The sequence below is a fragment of the Salvelinus alpinus genome, chromosome 7 (genome assembly GCF_045679555.1).
Source record: "Salvelinus alpinus chromosome 7, SLU_Salpinus.1, whole genome shotgun sequence".
NCBI lineage: Eukaryota > Metazoa > Chordata > Actinopteri > Salmoniformes > Salmonidae > Salvelinus > Salvelinus alpinus.
Window position 1 is genome coordinate 32,209,764 of NC_092092.1, and position 18,528 is coordinate 32,228,291.

General features: G+C 45.0%; 1 protein-coding gene across 2 annotated transcripts in view; it reads right to left on the minus strand.

Moving 5' to 3' along the window:
- spata20 (spermatogenesis associated 20) overlaps nt 1-18,528 on the minus strand; it is a 64,060-nt gene that overhangs the window by 21,038 nt on the left and 24,494 nt on the right. For both annotated transcript variants that reach the window (XM_071409879.1, XM_071409880.1), the window contains one exon: nt 17,860-17,940. In XM_071409879.1, coding sequence (XP_071265980.1) covers nt 17,860-17,940 — 81 coding nt within the window. The remainder of the gene's footprint in view (nt 1-17,859; nt 17,941-18,528) is intronic.

The following is an 18,528-nucleotide window of genomic DNA, read 5'->3' on the forward strand; positions in this document are numbered from 1 at the left end:
GAGAACAGGAGGACTCATGAGAAGAGGAGGAGAGAGAGGGTGACCCGCTGCTGACCTTTCACCTGAGGAATTGCGGTCGGTCTCTAGTTTATCTACATGGATCGAGTGTCTTGTTGCTGTCATGTCACTAATGGGCTGGTTCCATTTCAACTGCTAGTCCCTAGCCCCTAACCTCTTGGCACTTCATAGATCTGACAGGACTGGATGGATATTAGAAATGTTGTAATTAACTCTCCCTCTAAGTAAAATGTCCTTCTCAGTGCTTATCCTCTCAGATCTGGGTGAAGTAACTCGGGAGTAGGGGCTAGTAGTGAACTTGGAACAAGGCCCCAGGTTTAGTGAGCAGTGGGCTTTAATACTGAGACGTGGCAGGAAACTATATTTACAGAGCGAGAGAAAGAGCTTTTGTTTGGCATAACACCAAAATATGTTTGATTTTATTTATCTTCGGGGAACACTGGCGAGAAGTGTGATGGAATGTGGGCAGAACAGCACGACTGTTGCCATGGAGACCAACGAAGGATTTCCCCGGCCTGCTGAACCCTTCTACTGGACTCGGCTCTTCCTCTCTCTCATTCAGTCTCTTTCTTCCCCTCCTTTCCTTCTTTCTTTCTCTCTGTTCCACTCCCACCTCTTTTCTTTCTTTCTCTCTTCCTCACTCTTATTCTCTCTCGGTCTCTTTCTTTCTTATCTGTCACTTGTCAGATAGCATACATACTTGTAAGTAACCTCCCTATGGAGGTTATGTTTCTATCTGTATCCAGCACAACATGTCATACACCTGGGGACAATACATAGCAAAGGCTCTATGTGAGAGTGTGTGTATAGTTGGATTCGTAGTCTGTCTGTGTGTGTGTGTGTTAGTGTTCTAGGTGAGTGAGTCTGTAGTTCGTTAGCACAGATGGCACAGTTGGCTGCACACAACAGCATTGCTAAACTCCCACAGGCTTCGTCCCCTCACACTCTGACTGACCCTGCTACCGCAGGCACGTACACCGCTGCGTTGCATTTGTGCCAAACTCCACTTCTTCCATGAAGTTTAAACAGTGCAGCGATATTATGAGCTGTCCCACCTGTGTGCGTGTGTGTGTGTGCGCGCGCTAGAGAACAGATGGCCCAGGCTTATGACACAGAGAGTAATACAACTAACATAGTGTAGCCTACCTGCACTGCCACTAATAAACAGACATATACACAGGAGCCCACTGCCTGCTGACACACACACACACACACACACACACACACACACTTCATGAGCTCCCGAATTCTGACACACCTGAGGAAGAGTGATGAGCATAACAGCTCTGAAATCCTGGGCTTTGTGCAGCCATGCATGAAGAGATGTACTCTCTCTCTCTCTCTCTCTCTCTCTCTCTCTCTCTCTCTCTCTCTCTCTCTCTCTCTCTCTCTCTCTCTCTCTCTCTCTCTCTCTCTCTCTCTCTCTCTCTCTCTCTCTCTCTCTCTCTCTCTCTCTCTCTCTCACTCTCACTCTCACTCTCTCTCTCTCTCTCTCACTCACTCACTCACTCACTCACTTACACCCACTCACTCACACAGAGTTGAGGACCTGTTCAGTCACTGAAACAACCTGGCATCTGGACATCCCCACAGGCAACACAGACACCGCTCTGACGTGTGTGGCGAACAGAGCGGGCACACATGCAAAACACACATGCAGTCAGCCGCTCACATCACCGCGAGATACATTTGTTCATGTAATATTTAACGAGAGAGAGGGTGAGAGGACGAGGGCGAGAGACCAGGCGAGAGACCGAGGGAGAGGGTGAGAGGACGAGGGAGAGAGACCAGGCGAGAGACCGAGGGAGAGGGTGAGAGGACGAGGGAGAGAGACCAGGCGAGAGACCGAGAGAGAGGGTGAGAGGACGAGGGAGAGAGACCAGGCGAGAGACCGAGGGAGAGGGTGAGAGGACGAGGGAGAGAGACCAGGCGAGAGACCGAGGGAGAGGTATAGTTGTGGACATGGGGTCTGGATATTGTCAGAGTGAATGAGGAGTTCAATCAGCAAGTCTACAGACCGTCTAAATCACACGGCTTGTGACGAAAAAAAAACGACTTGTGACGAAGTTAAGCGTCGATAAAAAGATATCATTAAGACTGACGCTCATATTTAAATGTCAAAAGAGATTATTCCTAATAAATAACGCCACTTGACGAGGAATTATTATTCTCTCTAAATGCTGAAATACCACTGGGACATTAGTCCGTTTAAAAAGTCCCAGTTCATTCCACCTACGTCCCACTAGCGTTATCACCCACAGCTCAACAATGACCAAAAGATCAGATTGTGTCAACCTACTGCTTTCACACTAGACTGAAAATGAGTATGTGTAGGACTGAAGAGGCTGCGAGGGCGGTCTTATGCTCGGGACGATTTGGAACTGAGTACACACTAATTGGTGGCACATAGAGCCTGGTAACACTGCGCATCAAAGTGGGACTTGAAAAGGGGTGTGGTTAAAATGGAGGCGGGACAGGGAGAGAGCCCGCTACAGCTGTATTGGTGGGACTGTTAAAAATGCAGAAAATCAGCCAATCAAAATAAACGTCCTACCACATTGACCGTATTCTTTTTTGGGGGGGAGCCGCATATAACGTTTATCTGTGAAAACTATTTCTAAAGACTTGTACTTTTTTTGTTTGTTTTTTGTAGGGGCGAGTTTGTAAGGGCTATGCTAGGTGGTAATTGACAGAGATCAGCCAATTCAAACCAGTGGTTGTTTCAGCCGCTCCTGCCTCACACCTCCAGTCAAGTCTCGTTCCGAGGAACTGTGAAACCAGACGTTTCGACCCGAGAGAGAGCTTGTAGTGGACGAGATTAGGTACACACTAAATTAGAGTGTTGAATTAGTAGCTGGACACTGAGTGGTGAAAGCCGCCCAGGGCCTACCGGTCTTGTCCGGACCCGCTGGCCAATCAATGGCATTAAGCTATTTAATCCATGCTTTCCCAAACTCGGTCCTGCACATTTTGTTTTTTGTCCTAGCACTACGCATCTGATTCAAATAATCAAAGTGTGATAATGAGTTGGTTATTTGAATCAGCTGGGTAGTGCAGAGGCTAGGATCGAGTTTGGGAAACCCCGATTTAATCCATTAATACGATTTGTCCACTGGAACTGGAGAGTGTGGGAGAGGATGCTTGCTCGGCGCAATTGACTAGCTGCCTAAGTGAGTGTGTGTATCAGTCACCACAAACATCTGCACTCCCTATTGTTCCAAAGTGCGCACGCGTGTATCAGCCTCTACAATCAGTCAACATCCCCACTCTGTATTGTTCCGACGCACAAACGCGATTGGCTACATATTCCTGATTCTCTAGGGTGTGTGTGTGTCTTATCAGTGTGCCGTGGGTATTATTTACACAGTTGCAGTGTGGATAAGAGCCTTGTTGAGGAGTGACAGACAACAGGAGACGAAACCACGGAGAGAGACGGCTAGAGAGGATCTGACGTGGACTAGAACTGGAGTCATATTGACAGAGACTGATCGGAGTTTAAACACTGAGTTCGCAAACTTCACATATGCACACTCATCCCTCCCACCCTTCATCCATCCCAACTTCTCCCTCTTTCTTCTCCCTACGGGAGACGAGAAGGTGAGGGACAGATGGATGGAGACGTGACGATAGAGTGATGATGATAGGAGTTGATTGGAGTGTAATCGTGAAGGAAGGAGAAATGGAGATGTGGGAAGGCTGCAGACAGCTCCCTGAGATGGAATCCGTCTGCTAGAATGTCTAGAGCTGTCAATCAAACTATGGTCTGGCCTCTGACTGGTCGATAGGCTCAGCAGGCGATTAACAGAGTGCAATACAATGGCCAACACACACACACGCACTCTTTGAGTGGGCGATGAGAACCCCCGACAGAACTGGACGACAGGAGGAGGAGAGGAAAGAAGGGAGGAGAGCAGGTGGGGGACGAGTCAAGCTGTTGCATGCTGGGTAGCTCCGAGAACACCTACAGCTCAGAAAAGGACATGAGGGGAAGAGGGAAGGGAGGATGGAGGATAATAGAAAAAGGAGGAGAGAATGTAAGGGAGAAGAGCGAATGAGAGAAAAGCGGGAATAAGTGAAGGGAGTTGCTAAAAGAGAGGGAAGCAGTAGTGTGTAAGGTGGCATACTGTTCTATGCTGGTTAAATCTGCTGTAATCCTCTGTGTCGACAGCAGGGTTGTTACCACTGCTCCTCTCGCCTCCTCTCTCCTCCTCTCTCCTCTCTCAGCTCTCCTGCTCCCTCTTTCCCCCCCATCCCTTCATCTTACTAATTCCCTCTATTTCCCCCCTTTATCTCTCCCCCTCCTTCCCTCCCCCTTACTCTGTTGGCGTCTCAGAGGTCTTGTTAGAGAAGTCATTTGTCTCCAGCGTTTATTACAGACCATTCTAAAGGCCTGGCTGTTAGAGGCCACAAACCTCTGTCCTCTTCTCATCCCTCTCTTTCTGTTTCCCCTCCTGAGTCCTCTCCTTATTTTGCCTTCTCATCTTCTCTACAGTCTTCTCCTGTTTCATCTCTCCATTCCCCTTATCTCCATTCCGCTCGTGGCCTTTCTTACCCCTGTTTCCCTCCTTCCCAAATCCCCTGAAAGGAACCCCCAGACTCGCCCAAATACCACCCCCAACAACCCTCCCAAATACAAGTACCCCAAGGGCCCCTTCAACACCTGCCACAGACATGTAAGGGCCCTAACTACCCCTCCACATACCCGATCCCCTGCCTGCTGCACTACTTAGTACACTCCCTAGGAAACAACCCAGAGTAACCTTTCTCATGCTCTTCTCTGGGTCTAATGGTGTTCTGCAGACAGTACTAGTGCAGGCAGTCTTCCCAGAAAAGGTATAGTTTAAAGTGGAGGTACATACAGTCTAACTGAGATGTTTTCCACAAGACAAAGTAGCCAGCCAGGCTCCCCTGGTCTGGGAGGTGTTCAAATATATGTTTTGCTGAACATGCTCTCTTTTGGTGGACTCTGGTACATTCTAATGCTAGATTGTATTTTCAAACAGCAACTATCAGGAAATAACACTGATCAAATGTGTTCACACTTGTACAGTGTTAGTTTCATCAGCTGTTGTCCAATATTATAGAAAAACACAGGGAAAACTTCATTTCGACTGTCTGGGCCTTTAGGCTTCAAGCTTTCTTTTAAGAGGCATTTTTTCAGCTATCTACAATCCAGGTATGATTGAAGAATGAAGCAGGTGTTAAACATGGGCTTTGCTACACAGACAGCAGCATTTGACTACTCCACTGTCAACACTTTGGTTGAACTTGGCAATTGATCCGCGCTTCACATGCGTGTCGAACCGCGGGGGGTGATCCGTACGGATCAACTACGGTCCGTTACACCTCTACTGTCTAACAATGATGAACAACCAACTTGACGGAGCTTGAAGAGTTTAAAAAAGAATAATGAGCAAATATTGTACAATCCAGGTGTACAAATCTCTTAGAGACTTACCCAGAAAGACACAGCTGTAATCGCAGCCAAAGGTGATTCCAACATGTATTGACTCAAGGGGTTGAATATTTATCTAATCTTGATTAAATAAATATTCAACCCCCTGAGTCAATACATGTAATTGCCCATTATTATTTTCTATACTCTTAAAGCTCTGTCAAGTTGGTTGTTCATCATTGTTAGACAATAGTGGTGTAACGGACCGCAGTTGGCAGCGATTACAGCTGTGTCTTTTTTGGGTACGTCTCTAAGAGATTTGTACACCTGGATTATACAATATCTGCTCATTATTCTTTTTTAAACTCTTCAAGCTCCGTCAAGTTGGTTGTTCATCATTGTTAGACAGTAGAGGTGTAACGGACCGTAGCTGATCTGTGACCCGTACGGATCACCCCCCACGGTTCGACACGCATGTAACCGCAGATCAATTGCAAAGTTTAACCATCATAGTGTGAAATACAGTTTAACTGCCGCTGTTACTTTTTAAAGTAATAATTCCCTACATCTCGATGCAGAGCTGCAGTGAAAAGATAAAGACAAGACAGATGCTGTGTTTTACTCTGAAGCCTGAAGGTTGATTTGATCATTTAAAAAAAAGCAGTTGTGTGTACTGTTCACGTGAACGGGTCATGTTGAATCCCAACGAATCAATCCTGGATGCTCGCGTTGCAAAAAGCAAAGAAGAAAAAAGAGCAGTGACAGCCATGGCTGGCGGAGGAGCTGAAGAACTGGAAAAGCCTCCCGCTTCATTTAAGTCTCATGTATGGGAGCATTTTGGCTTCCCTGTCAAATATGATGGCGGATGAAGGGTGGTGGACAACACCATTACGGCGTGTAAGCGTTGTGCCACAAGAAAGCCGTATGATCATGGAAATACATTGAGCGTGGCCACACATTTAAAGCGTCATCACCCTGGTGTGTCAGTGACGGGAGCCAACTCAGCCAAGAGACAACTTCTCACCGCGACAGTCAGACCAGGCTGAAGCCATCACCAAATCTATTGGGATGTTTATCTCGGCAGACATGAGGTCATACTCTGTTGTGGAAAACAAAGAGTTTAAAAATATGGTGAAAGTGCTTGAGCCACGCTACGAAATCCCCTGGCGCACCCACTTCAGTATGAAGATGGACCGAGCACGCCCCCACTTCAGTATGAAGATGGACCGAGCACGCCCCCACTTCAGTATGAAGATGGACCGAGCACCCCCCACTTCAGTATGAAGATGGACCGAGCACGCCCCCACTTCAGTATGAAGATGGACCGAGCACGCCCCCACTTCAGTATGAAGATGGACCGAGCACGCCCCCACTCTCATCGACGGGGCTGTAGTGGAGCAGGTTGAGAGCTTCAAGTTCCTTGGTGTCCACATCAACAACAAACTAGAATGGTCCAAACACACCAAGACAGTCGTGAAGAGGGCACAACAAGCCTATTCCCCCTCAGGAAACGAAAAAGATTTAGCACGGGTCCTGAGATCCTCAAAAGGTTCTACAGCTGCAACATCGAGAGCATCCTGACTGGTTGCATCACTGCCTGGTACGGCAATTGCTCGGCCTCTGACCGCAAGGCACTACAGAGGGTAGTGCGTATGGCCCAGTACATCACTGGGGCTAAGCTGCCTGCCATCCAGGACCTCTACACCAGGCGGTGTCAGAGAAAGGCCCAAAAACATTGTCAAAGACCCCAGTCATAGACTGTTCTCTCTACTACCGCATGGCAAGCGGTACTGGAGTGCCAAGTCTAGGCTAAAAAGCCTTCTCAACAGTGTTTACCCCCAAGCCATAAGACTCCTGAACAGATAATCAAATGGCTACCCGGACTATTTGCATTGTGTGCCCCCTTCCCCCAACCCCTCTTTTACGCTGCTGCTACTCTCCGTTTATCATATATGCATAGTCACTTTAACTATACATTCATGTACATACTACCTCAATTGGGCCAACCAACCAGTGCTCCCGCACATTGGCTAACCGGGCTATCTGCATTGTGTCCCGCCACCCACCACCACCTCTTTACGCTACTGCTACTCTCTGTTCATCATATATGCATAGTCACTTTAACCATATCTACATGTACATACTACCTTAAATCAGCCTGACTAACCAGTGTCTGTAAGTAGCCTCGCTACTTTTATAGCCTCACTACTGTATATAGCTTGTCTTTTTAGTGTTGTTTTATTTCTTTACCTACCTATTGTTCACCTAATACCTTTTTTGCACTATTGGTTAGAGCCTGTAAGTAAGCATCTCACTGTAAGGTCTACACCTGTTGTATTCTGCACACATGACAATTAAACTTTGATGTGATATCGTGCCAGATCTTTATGAACAGGAAAATATCCAAACTGTCGACGAATTATCCAAGACATTCTCTGTTGCCCTTACCACAGACGGCTGGACCTCCAGGGCAACAGAAAGCTACGTGAATGTGACTGCTCACTACACCAGAGGAGTGGGAGATGTGAAGTCCGGTGCTACAGACACGCCCCCTCTATGAGAGTGACACAGGCACAAATCTGGGGCAGGTACTGCTAGGAGCAGAGTGGAAGCTAGAGAGGCCAAATAGCAATATCCCACCACCACAGATAATGCCAAGAACCAAGTAAATGCAGTGATAGAGGCTGGACTGGGGCCACAGATAGCTTGCTTTGCACATGTGATCAATGTAGCATCCCAAAGGGGAATCTCAGTGAACCAGATGGACTGCCTCCTTGAGAGGATCAGGAAGGTGGTTTCCTTTGTCCACCGAAGCACAACAGCCACTCATGTGCTTAAGACCAAGCAGGAAATGTTACAGCTACCGACCCACAAGCTCATACACCATGTCACAACAAGATGGAACTCCACTTATGACATGTTGGAGCACCATCTTGAGCAGCAGGCAGCTGTATACTCTGCACTGACAGACAAGACCCTGAAAAACAATAAAGACATCGTCACCTTGTCTGATGATGATGTGAAAGTGGCAGAGGTCCTCCAGGTGCTCAAACCCCTCAAAACAGTTACAACCCTATTGAGCACTGAAACTGCACTGTCTGTGTCCATGATCCTACCTCTGAAAACAAGGATTCTACAATCCATGGCCCCAAGATAGGAAGACAGCACCATCACTAGAGATGTCAAGGCTGCCATTAGAGAGGACCTGAACCCCAGATACCCCCCTAATGTACAGGACTACCTTCATAGAGCTACTGCACTGGATCCAAGGTTCAAGTCCCTGTCTCACCTAGACCCTGCCCTGCCCCAGAGGACATACAGTGATCTCACCACTGAGATTGTGGCCACTGAAGAGGTAAAAGAAAATAAGAAAAAAATAGTGAATTACTTAAATAATAAATATAGTGCAGTCTAATCTTAGTCAATGCTATTGCTATTAGAATCATCCATTTTTTACTTGGAATAATAATGACTTTTATTAAATGTTATTGCCACAATTATAGTTCTATGAAATATGAAAATAAATAATTAGTTTTTTAAAAATCAAGTAATTTTTTTCTGCAGGGTCAAGCCACAGAGCCGACAGGAGCAGACTCAGAGGCATCTCCTCCACAAAATAATTCAGCCATGAAGGAGCTTTTCGGGGAGACCTTTGCGAGCAAGGACACAGGCAAGACGTTTGCAAACACCATCAAAGAGGTGGCATCCTACAAGGCAGCAAGTGGCATTCCAGTGGATGGTGATCCACTGGTGGAAAAGCAATGAGTGCAAATACCCTCACATTGCCATGATGGCTAGAAGCTACCCAGCTGTGCCTGACACTTCAGTTCCTAGCGAGAGGGTGTTCTCCACGGCAGGGGACATAGTGACTGCAAAGAGGTCTACCCTCTCCCCAGACATCATCATCTTTTTGAAAAATAATTGTAATTTATAAGCTCAGGTCTGCTTTGCTTTCTTGATCAATGGAACCAGGATGCACCTGAGGTCAATTTCAAGTCTCATAGCAAAAGGTCTGAATACTTATGTAAATAAGCTATTCCTGTTTTGTTTTCATGGGCATTAATCATGGAGTTGGTTCCCCGTTTGCTGCTATAAGAGCCTCACTCTTCTGGGAAGGCTTTCCACTAGATGTTGGAGCATTACTGCGGGTAAATGCTTCCATACATCCACAGGAACATTAGAGAGGTTCGGCACTTATGTTGGGCGCTTAGGCCTGGCTCGCAGTCGCCGTTCCAATACATCCTCAAGGTGTTTGATGGGGTTGAGGTCAGGACTCTGTGCAGGACAGTTAAGTTCTACCATACCAATCTCAACAAACCATTTCTGTATGCACCTCGCTTTGTGCACGGGGGCATGGTCATGCTGAAACAGGAAAGGGTCTTCTCCAAACTGTTGCCACGAAGTTAGAAGCACAGAATCGTCTAGAATGGCATTGTATGCTGTAGTGTAACGGATGTGAAATGGCTAGCTAGTTAGCGGTGGTGCGCGCTAATAGCGTTTCAAATCGGTTACATCACTCGCTTTGAGACCTTGAAGTAGTGGTTCCCCTTGCTCTGCAAGTGCCGTGGCCTTTGTGGAGCGATGGGTAACGACGCTTCGTGGGTAACTGTTGTTGATGTGTGCAGAGGGTCCCTGGTTCGCGCCCGGGTCGGGGCGAGGGGACAGCATAAAGTTATACTGTTACAGTAGCGTACTGTTAAGATTTGCCTTCACTGGAACTAAGGGCCCTAGCCCAAACCATGAAAAATATACCAAAAGAAAAATTACATGGTTACAGCAGGCTAGCCAAGAGGAATGCCCAGTGTTGTTTTGAAGCGTTCTTTTTGCAGACTATCAACAGAAGCTAGCATATTGCTAGTATGTTCACTATTGGAGGTTAACTTTTGCAAATCACTTTCCCTAACGTTCCCTAAAATACGCTCAGTGAGACATCAGTACTGCTTGAGAAGTTGCGTGGTGGCGCTTGAATGAACAGCCAATCAGATTTCTCAAATACAAATAGCATGACATTTACGCATGTAGTCTTTATTTATTTATTTTATTTATTTATTTCACCTTTATTTAACCAGGTAGGCAAATTGAGAACACGTTCTCATTTACAATTGCGACCTGGCCAAGATAGAGCAAAGCAGTTCGACACATACAACAACACATAGTTACACATGGAGTAAAACAAACATACAGTCAATAATACAGTGAAAAATAAGTCTATATACAATGTGAGCAAGTGAGGTGAGATAAGGGAGGTGAAGGCAAACAAAATATATATATAAATAAATAAAAATATAAAAAGGGCCAAGGTGGCGAAGTAAATACAATATAGCAAGTAAAATAAAACACTGGAATGGTTGGTTTGCAGTGGAAGAAAGTGTAAAGTAGAGATAGAAATAATGGGGTGCAAAGGAGCAAAATAAATAAATACAGTAGGTAAAGAGGTAGTTGTTTGGGCTAAATTATAGATGGGCTATGTACAGGTGCAGTAATCTATGAGCTGCTCTGACAGCTGGTGCTTAAAGCTAGTGAGGGAGATAAGTGTTTCCAGTTTCAGAGATTTTTGTAGTTCGTTCCAGTCATTGGCAGCAGAGAACTGGAAGGAGAGGCGGCCAAAGGAAGAATTGGTTTTGGGGGTGACCAGAGAGATATACCTGCTGGAGCGCGTTTGTGTGTCTTCAATGGTAGACCGCGACAGAGCAGGTAAATGTTGAACTGGAATGCAAAAAGGCACTGAAAAGTTACTGGCCCTCTTCAGGGCCAGTGACTGACGAGTTCCACTGGCCCAACATGATTTAGTGGCCCCGGGCCAGCGAGCCATCGTTAATGTCGGACCCAACGCGTAAAATAAAATAAATGAACGTGCCAGAAAACAATAGGCTATGTGGATTTCAACTCATCATTAACACATTATACGGGACGTGCAAATTCATGCGCTCTTCCTCCGTGTAGAAATTTGACCACAGCTGCAACCACACCCAGGTACCGAGAGGCGGGACTGACAGCAGACGGTCAAACCATCAGTGTTTCCCGGTCATCGCTCACTTTATGACTGACAGGCGCCTGTCCTATCAATAGATTGAACGATATGCATATTCCAGCATTCTAGCAGGAATGGGCTCAGCAGAAAAAGTACCCGGCTGAAAAACACTCTGTAATCGGCTGTATAGCCGACAGCCGGCACTAGTGGAAAATACTGCTAATCCCTATTTCCTTATGATAGAAAGAGAGGGTGTGAAAAGGAAGGTGATTTTTAGACTAAAGAAGAAAGAGCGAGAAAAGGAAAGAGATCCAGAGCGAAAGGGCGTGTGTAACAGAGATTGGGTACTTGTTAAAAGGTGATGTGTGTTTACTTGTAACCGTCGTAAAACCTATGTGAGAAAAAGGTTAGGCACAAGCAACCCTGATGATCAACCCATATTGGCCGTTAACAGAACATCTACCAACATTTAGCACACAGCAATTACAATCAAGGCCGATTTTACACATCATTGCCTGAAGCATTAATTGATATGGGGGGGGGGGGGGGTTAGGGGAGCATCTAAACTCTAGAGCAGGGATATTCAACTCTTACGCTACGAGGTCCAGAGCCTGCTGGTTTTCTATTCTACCTGATAATTCATTGTTTTAAACCTGGGACACCAGGTGGTTGCAATGAAAAAACACTCTGGAACTAGCTTCGAGATCCAGAGTTGAGTTTGAGGCCTCTAGACTACAGCAATGAATATAAATGGAATAAACAAAGTACGTGTGCTTGTGCTAAAATGCATCAAACTGTACACAGCTCATTCCCCTCAATTAACCCTGCCTTGCCTCAGCCCTGACCGACAGATGACTTCATGATTAGAATTGAATTAAACTGCATCGTCTCTCCCTCCGCCTAATGTGTCGTGGAGAACACTTCCCTTGTCATTTTATTTCCTCCGCTCTCTTCTCATCTGTCCTTCACTCTCTCTTCTCCCTTTCTCCTCCACCTTATCCTCCCTCTGTTCAACCTCCTTTCCTCTCTCCCTCCTTTCCTCTCCCTCCCTCCCTCCTTTCCTCTCTCCCTCCTTTCCTCTCTCCCTCCCTCTCTCCTATCAGATGTTATGGGAACAGTAGTTCTCCCTCTAGAGGGCGATATTGTACTCAGGGGGCCTTTAGTGTATTAAATCAGTGGTTCCCAACCAGGGGTGCTAGGACCCCTAGGGTACTTGGCCTATCCATAGGGGGTACTTGAGAAGACTCATGAGACCATAAGGCTTACTGGTAAAATGCACGAGGGGGAACTTCCGGGGAACTCTGGGCCAGAACAAAATTCAGAAAAGGGTTGGGAACCACTGTTAGATTATCAGCTCTCGGCCCGCCCAAGGCTCTCTCTCCTGGGGTGTGTGTGTGTGTGTCCAAGGGTACTGCTAATGGCTTTCTGTTTAGTCTACATCTGGAGATGTATGTCTGTGGTACCCTGTTTCTTTCTCTCAATATAGGCTTGTTAAACATGAGAACATCTCTCCTTCCATTCATGACGATATCGGCCCAACCAAGGGTTTCTATTTTCTATCCCTCTTTCTTTGCCCTCCACTTTAAGCCCCAGAAACATCACGAGGTCCCACGTTATCCCTAACCCTCTTAGCTAGAGTTGAAATCGCTCTCTCCCAGAACTTCTAGTGCATTTGAATATGGATCCCAGCGGTGTCCTGTTACATTCTCTCTCTTCTCTTGTGCGGCATCATTCTACTCATGGCTTATCCAGTGCTGCAGAGATTCTCTCTACATGTTCATTTGTACTGGTTATTACTGGTCCTGGTGGTAATCCGTATTGTCTATCTCTATGCTGTGATCTCCTACATGTTCCCATTACCCCATTGAACTGAGATATCACCAAGGTACATGTTTAAAATGTTAAATAAATTAGCATTATAGCATTTTCTTTCCAAACAAACGACTGCTAACAGCAGCAGACTACCTCACAATTAAGATAATAGAATTGTGTTGTGTGTGTGTGTGTGTGTGTGTGTGTGTGTGTGCGCATAAGTGTCAGTGGTCGCAAAGTATAGATTGCCGCGGTCTTTCTCAGTGGCATTAGGGTATGTTGTTAAAAAGTGGCTAGAGAGGACGCCGTAATGAGAGAAACATCATATACTAGGCCTACTGGAATAAATAATATGCTACTGAAAATATTAGGATTCCTACAGGATGAATCATGTTTCATTTTTTGCTCCCCATTAAATAAGAGAGAAAATGCAAAACTGGCACGTCATCATTCCTCAATCGCACATGCCGACCATCATGACGCTTGCTGCCTGCAGTTTTCTTTCTACCTGATTAAAGAGATGAAGTCCAGACAGGCTCGACTTATTTTAGGAAACTTTCTGAATGGACAGAGATAATTAGCAAACTCATACTGCACATGCACACCCACCCACCTAAAAGGACCCATTAATCAAAGCCGCCTCCAGCGCATCTTACTCAAATCACATTTCTCCTTTCTCAACAAAAAAAAAAAGTATTAAAAACCTCGTCTTTAGCTTCAAATCCTTTCTATAGGATATCAACAACTAGTCTACACTATAGGATAACGCCAAATCAACGTAGCCCATCATATAAATTGACAAGGAAAGTTAAGGGGAGATATGGAGACAGCTGTGACATAGGCCTAGGCTACTGTATATGAAGATGAAATTGACAACCATTAGAGAATAGAAACACATGTCCAGCCTGTCCATATTCTATCTGCTGGTGACACATTTTTGAGAACCAATGGGTGGTTACGTTGGCACCAGGCCTACATTGTAATCTGTGCAGTCACTTATTGATAAGGGTAGCCTAAACTCTGGCGGATATTTCACGGCTCCCTTCTTGTAATTGATGCATATCCTCTGGCAACTCACCTCTCTCTTAAACAGGTCGCCTATGCTATATATAGACAATGAACAGCAATATACAGTACCAGTCCAAAACTTGGACACACCTACTCATTCAAGGGTTTTTCTTTATTTTTTACTATTTTCTACATTGTAGAACAATAGTGAAGACATCAAAACTATGAAATAACATATACGGAGAAAAAAGTGTTAAACAAGTCAAAATATATTTTATACTTGAGATTCTTCAAAGTAGTCACCCTTTGCCTTGATGACAGCTTTGCACACTCTTGGCATTCTCTCAACTAGTTTCACCTGGAATGCTTCACCAACAGTCTTAAAGGAGTTCCCACATATGCTGAGCACTTGTTGGCTTTTCCTTCATTCTGCGGTTCAACTCATCCCAAACCATCTTAATAGGGTTGAGGTCAGGGAGATTGTGGAGGCCAGGTCATCGGATGCAGCACCATCACTCTCCTTCTAGGTCAAATAACCCTTACACAGCCTGGAGGTGTGTCCTGGGTCATTGTCCTGTTGAAAAACAAATGATAGTCCCACTAAGAGCAAACCCGATGGGATGGCGTATCCCTGCAGAATGCTGTGGTAGCCATAATGGTTAAGTGTGCCTTGAATTCTAAATAAATCACAGACAGTGTCACCAGAAATGCACCCCCACAACTTCACACCTCCTCCTCCATTCTTCACGGTGGGAACCACACATGCGGAGATCATCCGTTCACCTACTCTGCGTCTCACAAAGACACGGCGGTTGGAACCAAAAATCTAAAATTTGGACTCATCAGACCAAAGGACCGATTTCCAGCGGTCTAATGTCCATTGCTTGTGTTTCTTTGCCTAAGCAAGTCTCTTCTTCTCATTGGTGTCCTTAAGTAGTGGTTTCTTTGCAACAATTCGACCATGAAGGCCTGATTCATGCAGTCTCCTCTGAACAGTTGATGTTGAGATGTATCTATTAGTTGAACTCTGTGAAGCATTTATTTGGGCTGCAATCTGAGGTGCAGTTAACTCTAATGAACTTATCCTCTGCAGAAGAGGTAACTCTTGGTCTTCCTTTCCTGTCGCGGTCCTCATGAGAGCCAGTTTCATCATAGCGCTTGATGATTTTTGTGCACTTAAAATAAACTTTCTTTGAAACTGTAAAACTTGAAATTTTACAGATTGACTGATGATGATAAGGATGGACTGTCATTTTCTTTGCTTATTTGAGCTGTTCTTGCCATAATATGGACTTGGTATTTTATCAAATAGGGCTATCTTCCGTATAGCACCCCTACCATGTCACAACACAACAGATTGGCTCAAACGCATTGAGGAAAGAAATTCCACAAATTAACATGGCCCACCTGTTAATTGAAATGCATTCCAGGTGACTACCTCATGAAGCTGGTTGAGAGAATGCCAAGAGCATGCAAAGCTGTCATCAAGGCAAAGGGTGGCTACTTTGAAGAATATAAAATATAAAATATATTTTGATTTGTTTAACACTTTTTTGGTTAATACATGATTCCAAATGTGTTATTTCATAGTTTATGTGTTCACTATTATTCCTACAATGCAGAAAATAGTAAAAATAAAGAAAAACCATTGAATGAATAGTTGTGTCCAAACTTTTGACTGGTACTGTAGTTTGAAACTTAGAACTATTCGAGGAGCGAAGCGTCGATCGATCCACTTGCTTGCTGAACAGATATAAAATAGGCCACACTGTTGGCAATGAACTGTTGTGGAAGTTTGAATGGTGAGAGCGACGTGTAGCTATGGTGTGATGTGATCACACTGGCTAAATGGATACATTGCTGCATTGCAAAAAAACAGGCAGAGAGAAACTCATTAATTTATTCATTCACACCACAAACCCACAGACCTGTCAGTGGCAGTGCGTGGACTGTCAGTGGTAGGCTATACCCTGTATTTTTTGTAGTATTAAAAAGATTCTGCTGATGTTTCCAGTCATATAAAATGTAATAGGCTAGAAATTACATGTAATGTGTTTATACAGACCTAAGGCCAAATTTTTGCCGGGCAAAGAAAGGAGATGAAACGTTTCTCTATTTGCCATTATAGGCATTGGAATTGTTCCATGCATCTCTCTCACATAGTAGGGTAGGCTACATACATATACAATAAATCAATGTTTTGCTAAGTTGTATATAGGACTTTATACGCTTACTTCACACAAATATTTTCATTAGTTAAGTGTCTGGGTTTGTAGCCATGAAAAATGAAAAACGCAGACTGTGCCGCAATGATCTCTGTCGGAGCCCACGGGTCCTGTGGTATTGCATCCCTCTACCCCTACGCAATGGCCAAGTTACCTCACAGCTACCCCCAGTGAAACATTCCTGATTGCCGCCGCTGAGCAGGACTGTGGTTCTAAGAGGCAGGCTAAAGGATTGGCTCATTGGTGGTGGTGTGTTAAGACAACAAGAAATACTCAGCTATCAAACATCCCCAAATGAGCCTTATTCTATATCCGTGCTGAGGTTGCGTGATCACCTCAGCATTGACAGGACAGAGAAACCCGACATGCTCACATGCAAACAAAAGAAAAGACAACAAAGAAATTGATACAACTCCTAATGACATGAAATGAATAAAGTTAGGAGCTAGGACTGAAATAGGTGCTGGTAGCCTATTCATTTTGGGGACTGGTAGGCTACTGTTTATATGTGCAAGAGCTCCACAATACTTTTGAGCTAATATTCTATATGAGGAACATGAGCTCAGTAGAAAAGTTGAGGTGCTGGTAGGCTACTCAGCTCCGGTGACCTCCTGCCCAAGTCAAGCACTGGATATGTAACGGGCAATTGATACATTAAAGGGATACTTCTGGATTTTGGCAATGAGGCCCTTTATTTTCTTCCCCATTTGACCTCCAAAAATTGGTATCGGATGTGAAAAACCAATATCGGTCATTCTCTAAATCAGTAGTTTCATTAGGATTCATGTAGGCCTTAATAATCACTCGCGATACAGCGAGGCCACTGTGCCTGACATTTAAACAACACGAGGTTAGCCAACACCCCAGGCACTGTCACAACCAGCCCTGCTGTGTGTGTGTGTGTGTGTGTGTGTGTGTGTGTGTGTGTGTGTGTGTGTGTGTGTGTGAGAGATGAATTTGACAACCTGACCTTTTGGTATGATTGCTGTAACACTCATTATGAGACAAACTTAAGGACAAGAGGATGTGTCACTCCAAAATAACTTAGAAATAATTTAAATAAGCAATAAAGCCCAAGGGGGTGTGGTATATGGCAAATATACCACAGCTAAGGGCTTTACCTATGCACAACGTGGAGTGCTTGGATACAGTCCATATACCACAAAACCCCAAGGTGCCTTATTACTATTATAAACAGGTTACCACTGTAATTAGAACAGTAAACAAGCTATTTTGTGTCATACCCGTGGTATATTGTCTGATATACCACAGCTTTCAGCCAATCAGCATCCAGGGCTTGAACGTCCCGGTTTATAACAAGTAACAACTAACTAGTAATACCTAATTAAGAGAGGTTGGTCAGGATGTACTGTACTGGTGGATTGCTGCTAAAAAATGGCCTAATAATGGATTGAGCCCTTATTTCTTACCTTGTGTGGAAGGAACAGAGAGTTGACTGTTGCTAGCAGACTGGAGGTGTCCGGTGCATCCCTCTGGCCACAGATTACTATCTAGAGAGGGAGGAGGGAGGAAGGGAAGAGAGAGAGAGAGAGAGAGAGAGAGAGAGTGAGAGGGGAGAGAGGGGAGAGAGAGGAGAGAGAGAGAGTGAGAGGAGAGAGAGAGTGAGAGGGGAGAGAGGGGAGAGAGAGAGAGAGTGAGAGGAGAGAGAGAGAGAGAGAGAGGAGAGGAGTGAAAGAACATTAAAGGGAGAAGGAATTAATGAATGATGAAGAAAATATACTAAGACAGAGAAAGACTGAGCGACCGAGCAATAGAGGTATAGAACAGAGAGGATTAGAGAGAGAAAGAGAAAAAGAGAGAGAAAGAGAAAAAGAGAGAGAGAAAAAGAGAGAAGGATCCAGAGAGGTAGAGCTAGAGGTCAGAGTGGTGGTTGTAGCAGTAACGAGAGAGGAGAAGGTGTGTTCTGGGCTCAGCTAACCTTATCTGATCCCTAGCTTGTTATCATCCGCCCCCTATCTGACTTATACACACACACACACACACACACAGCTTGTTATCTCCGCCCCCTCGGTGACTTCTCCTCCGCAGGTGAAATATGATGGACAGAACACTTCCAATGTTCTTGCCTTTTTTCTTTC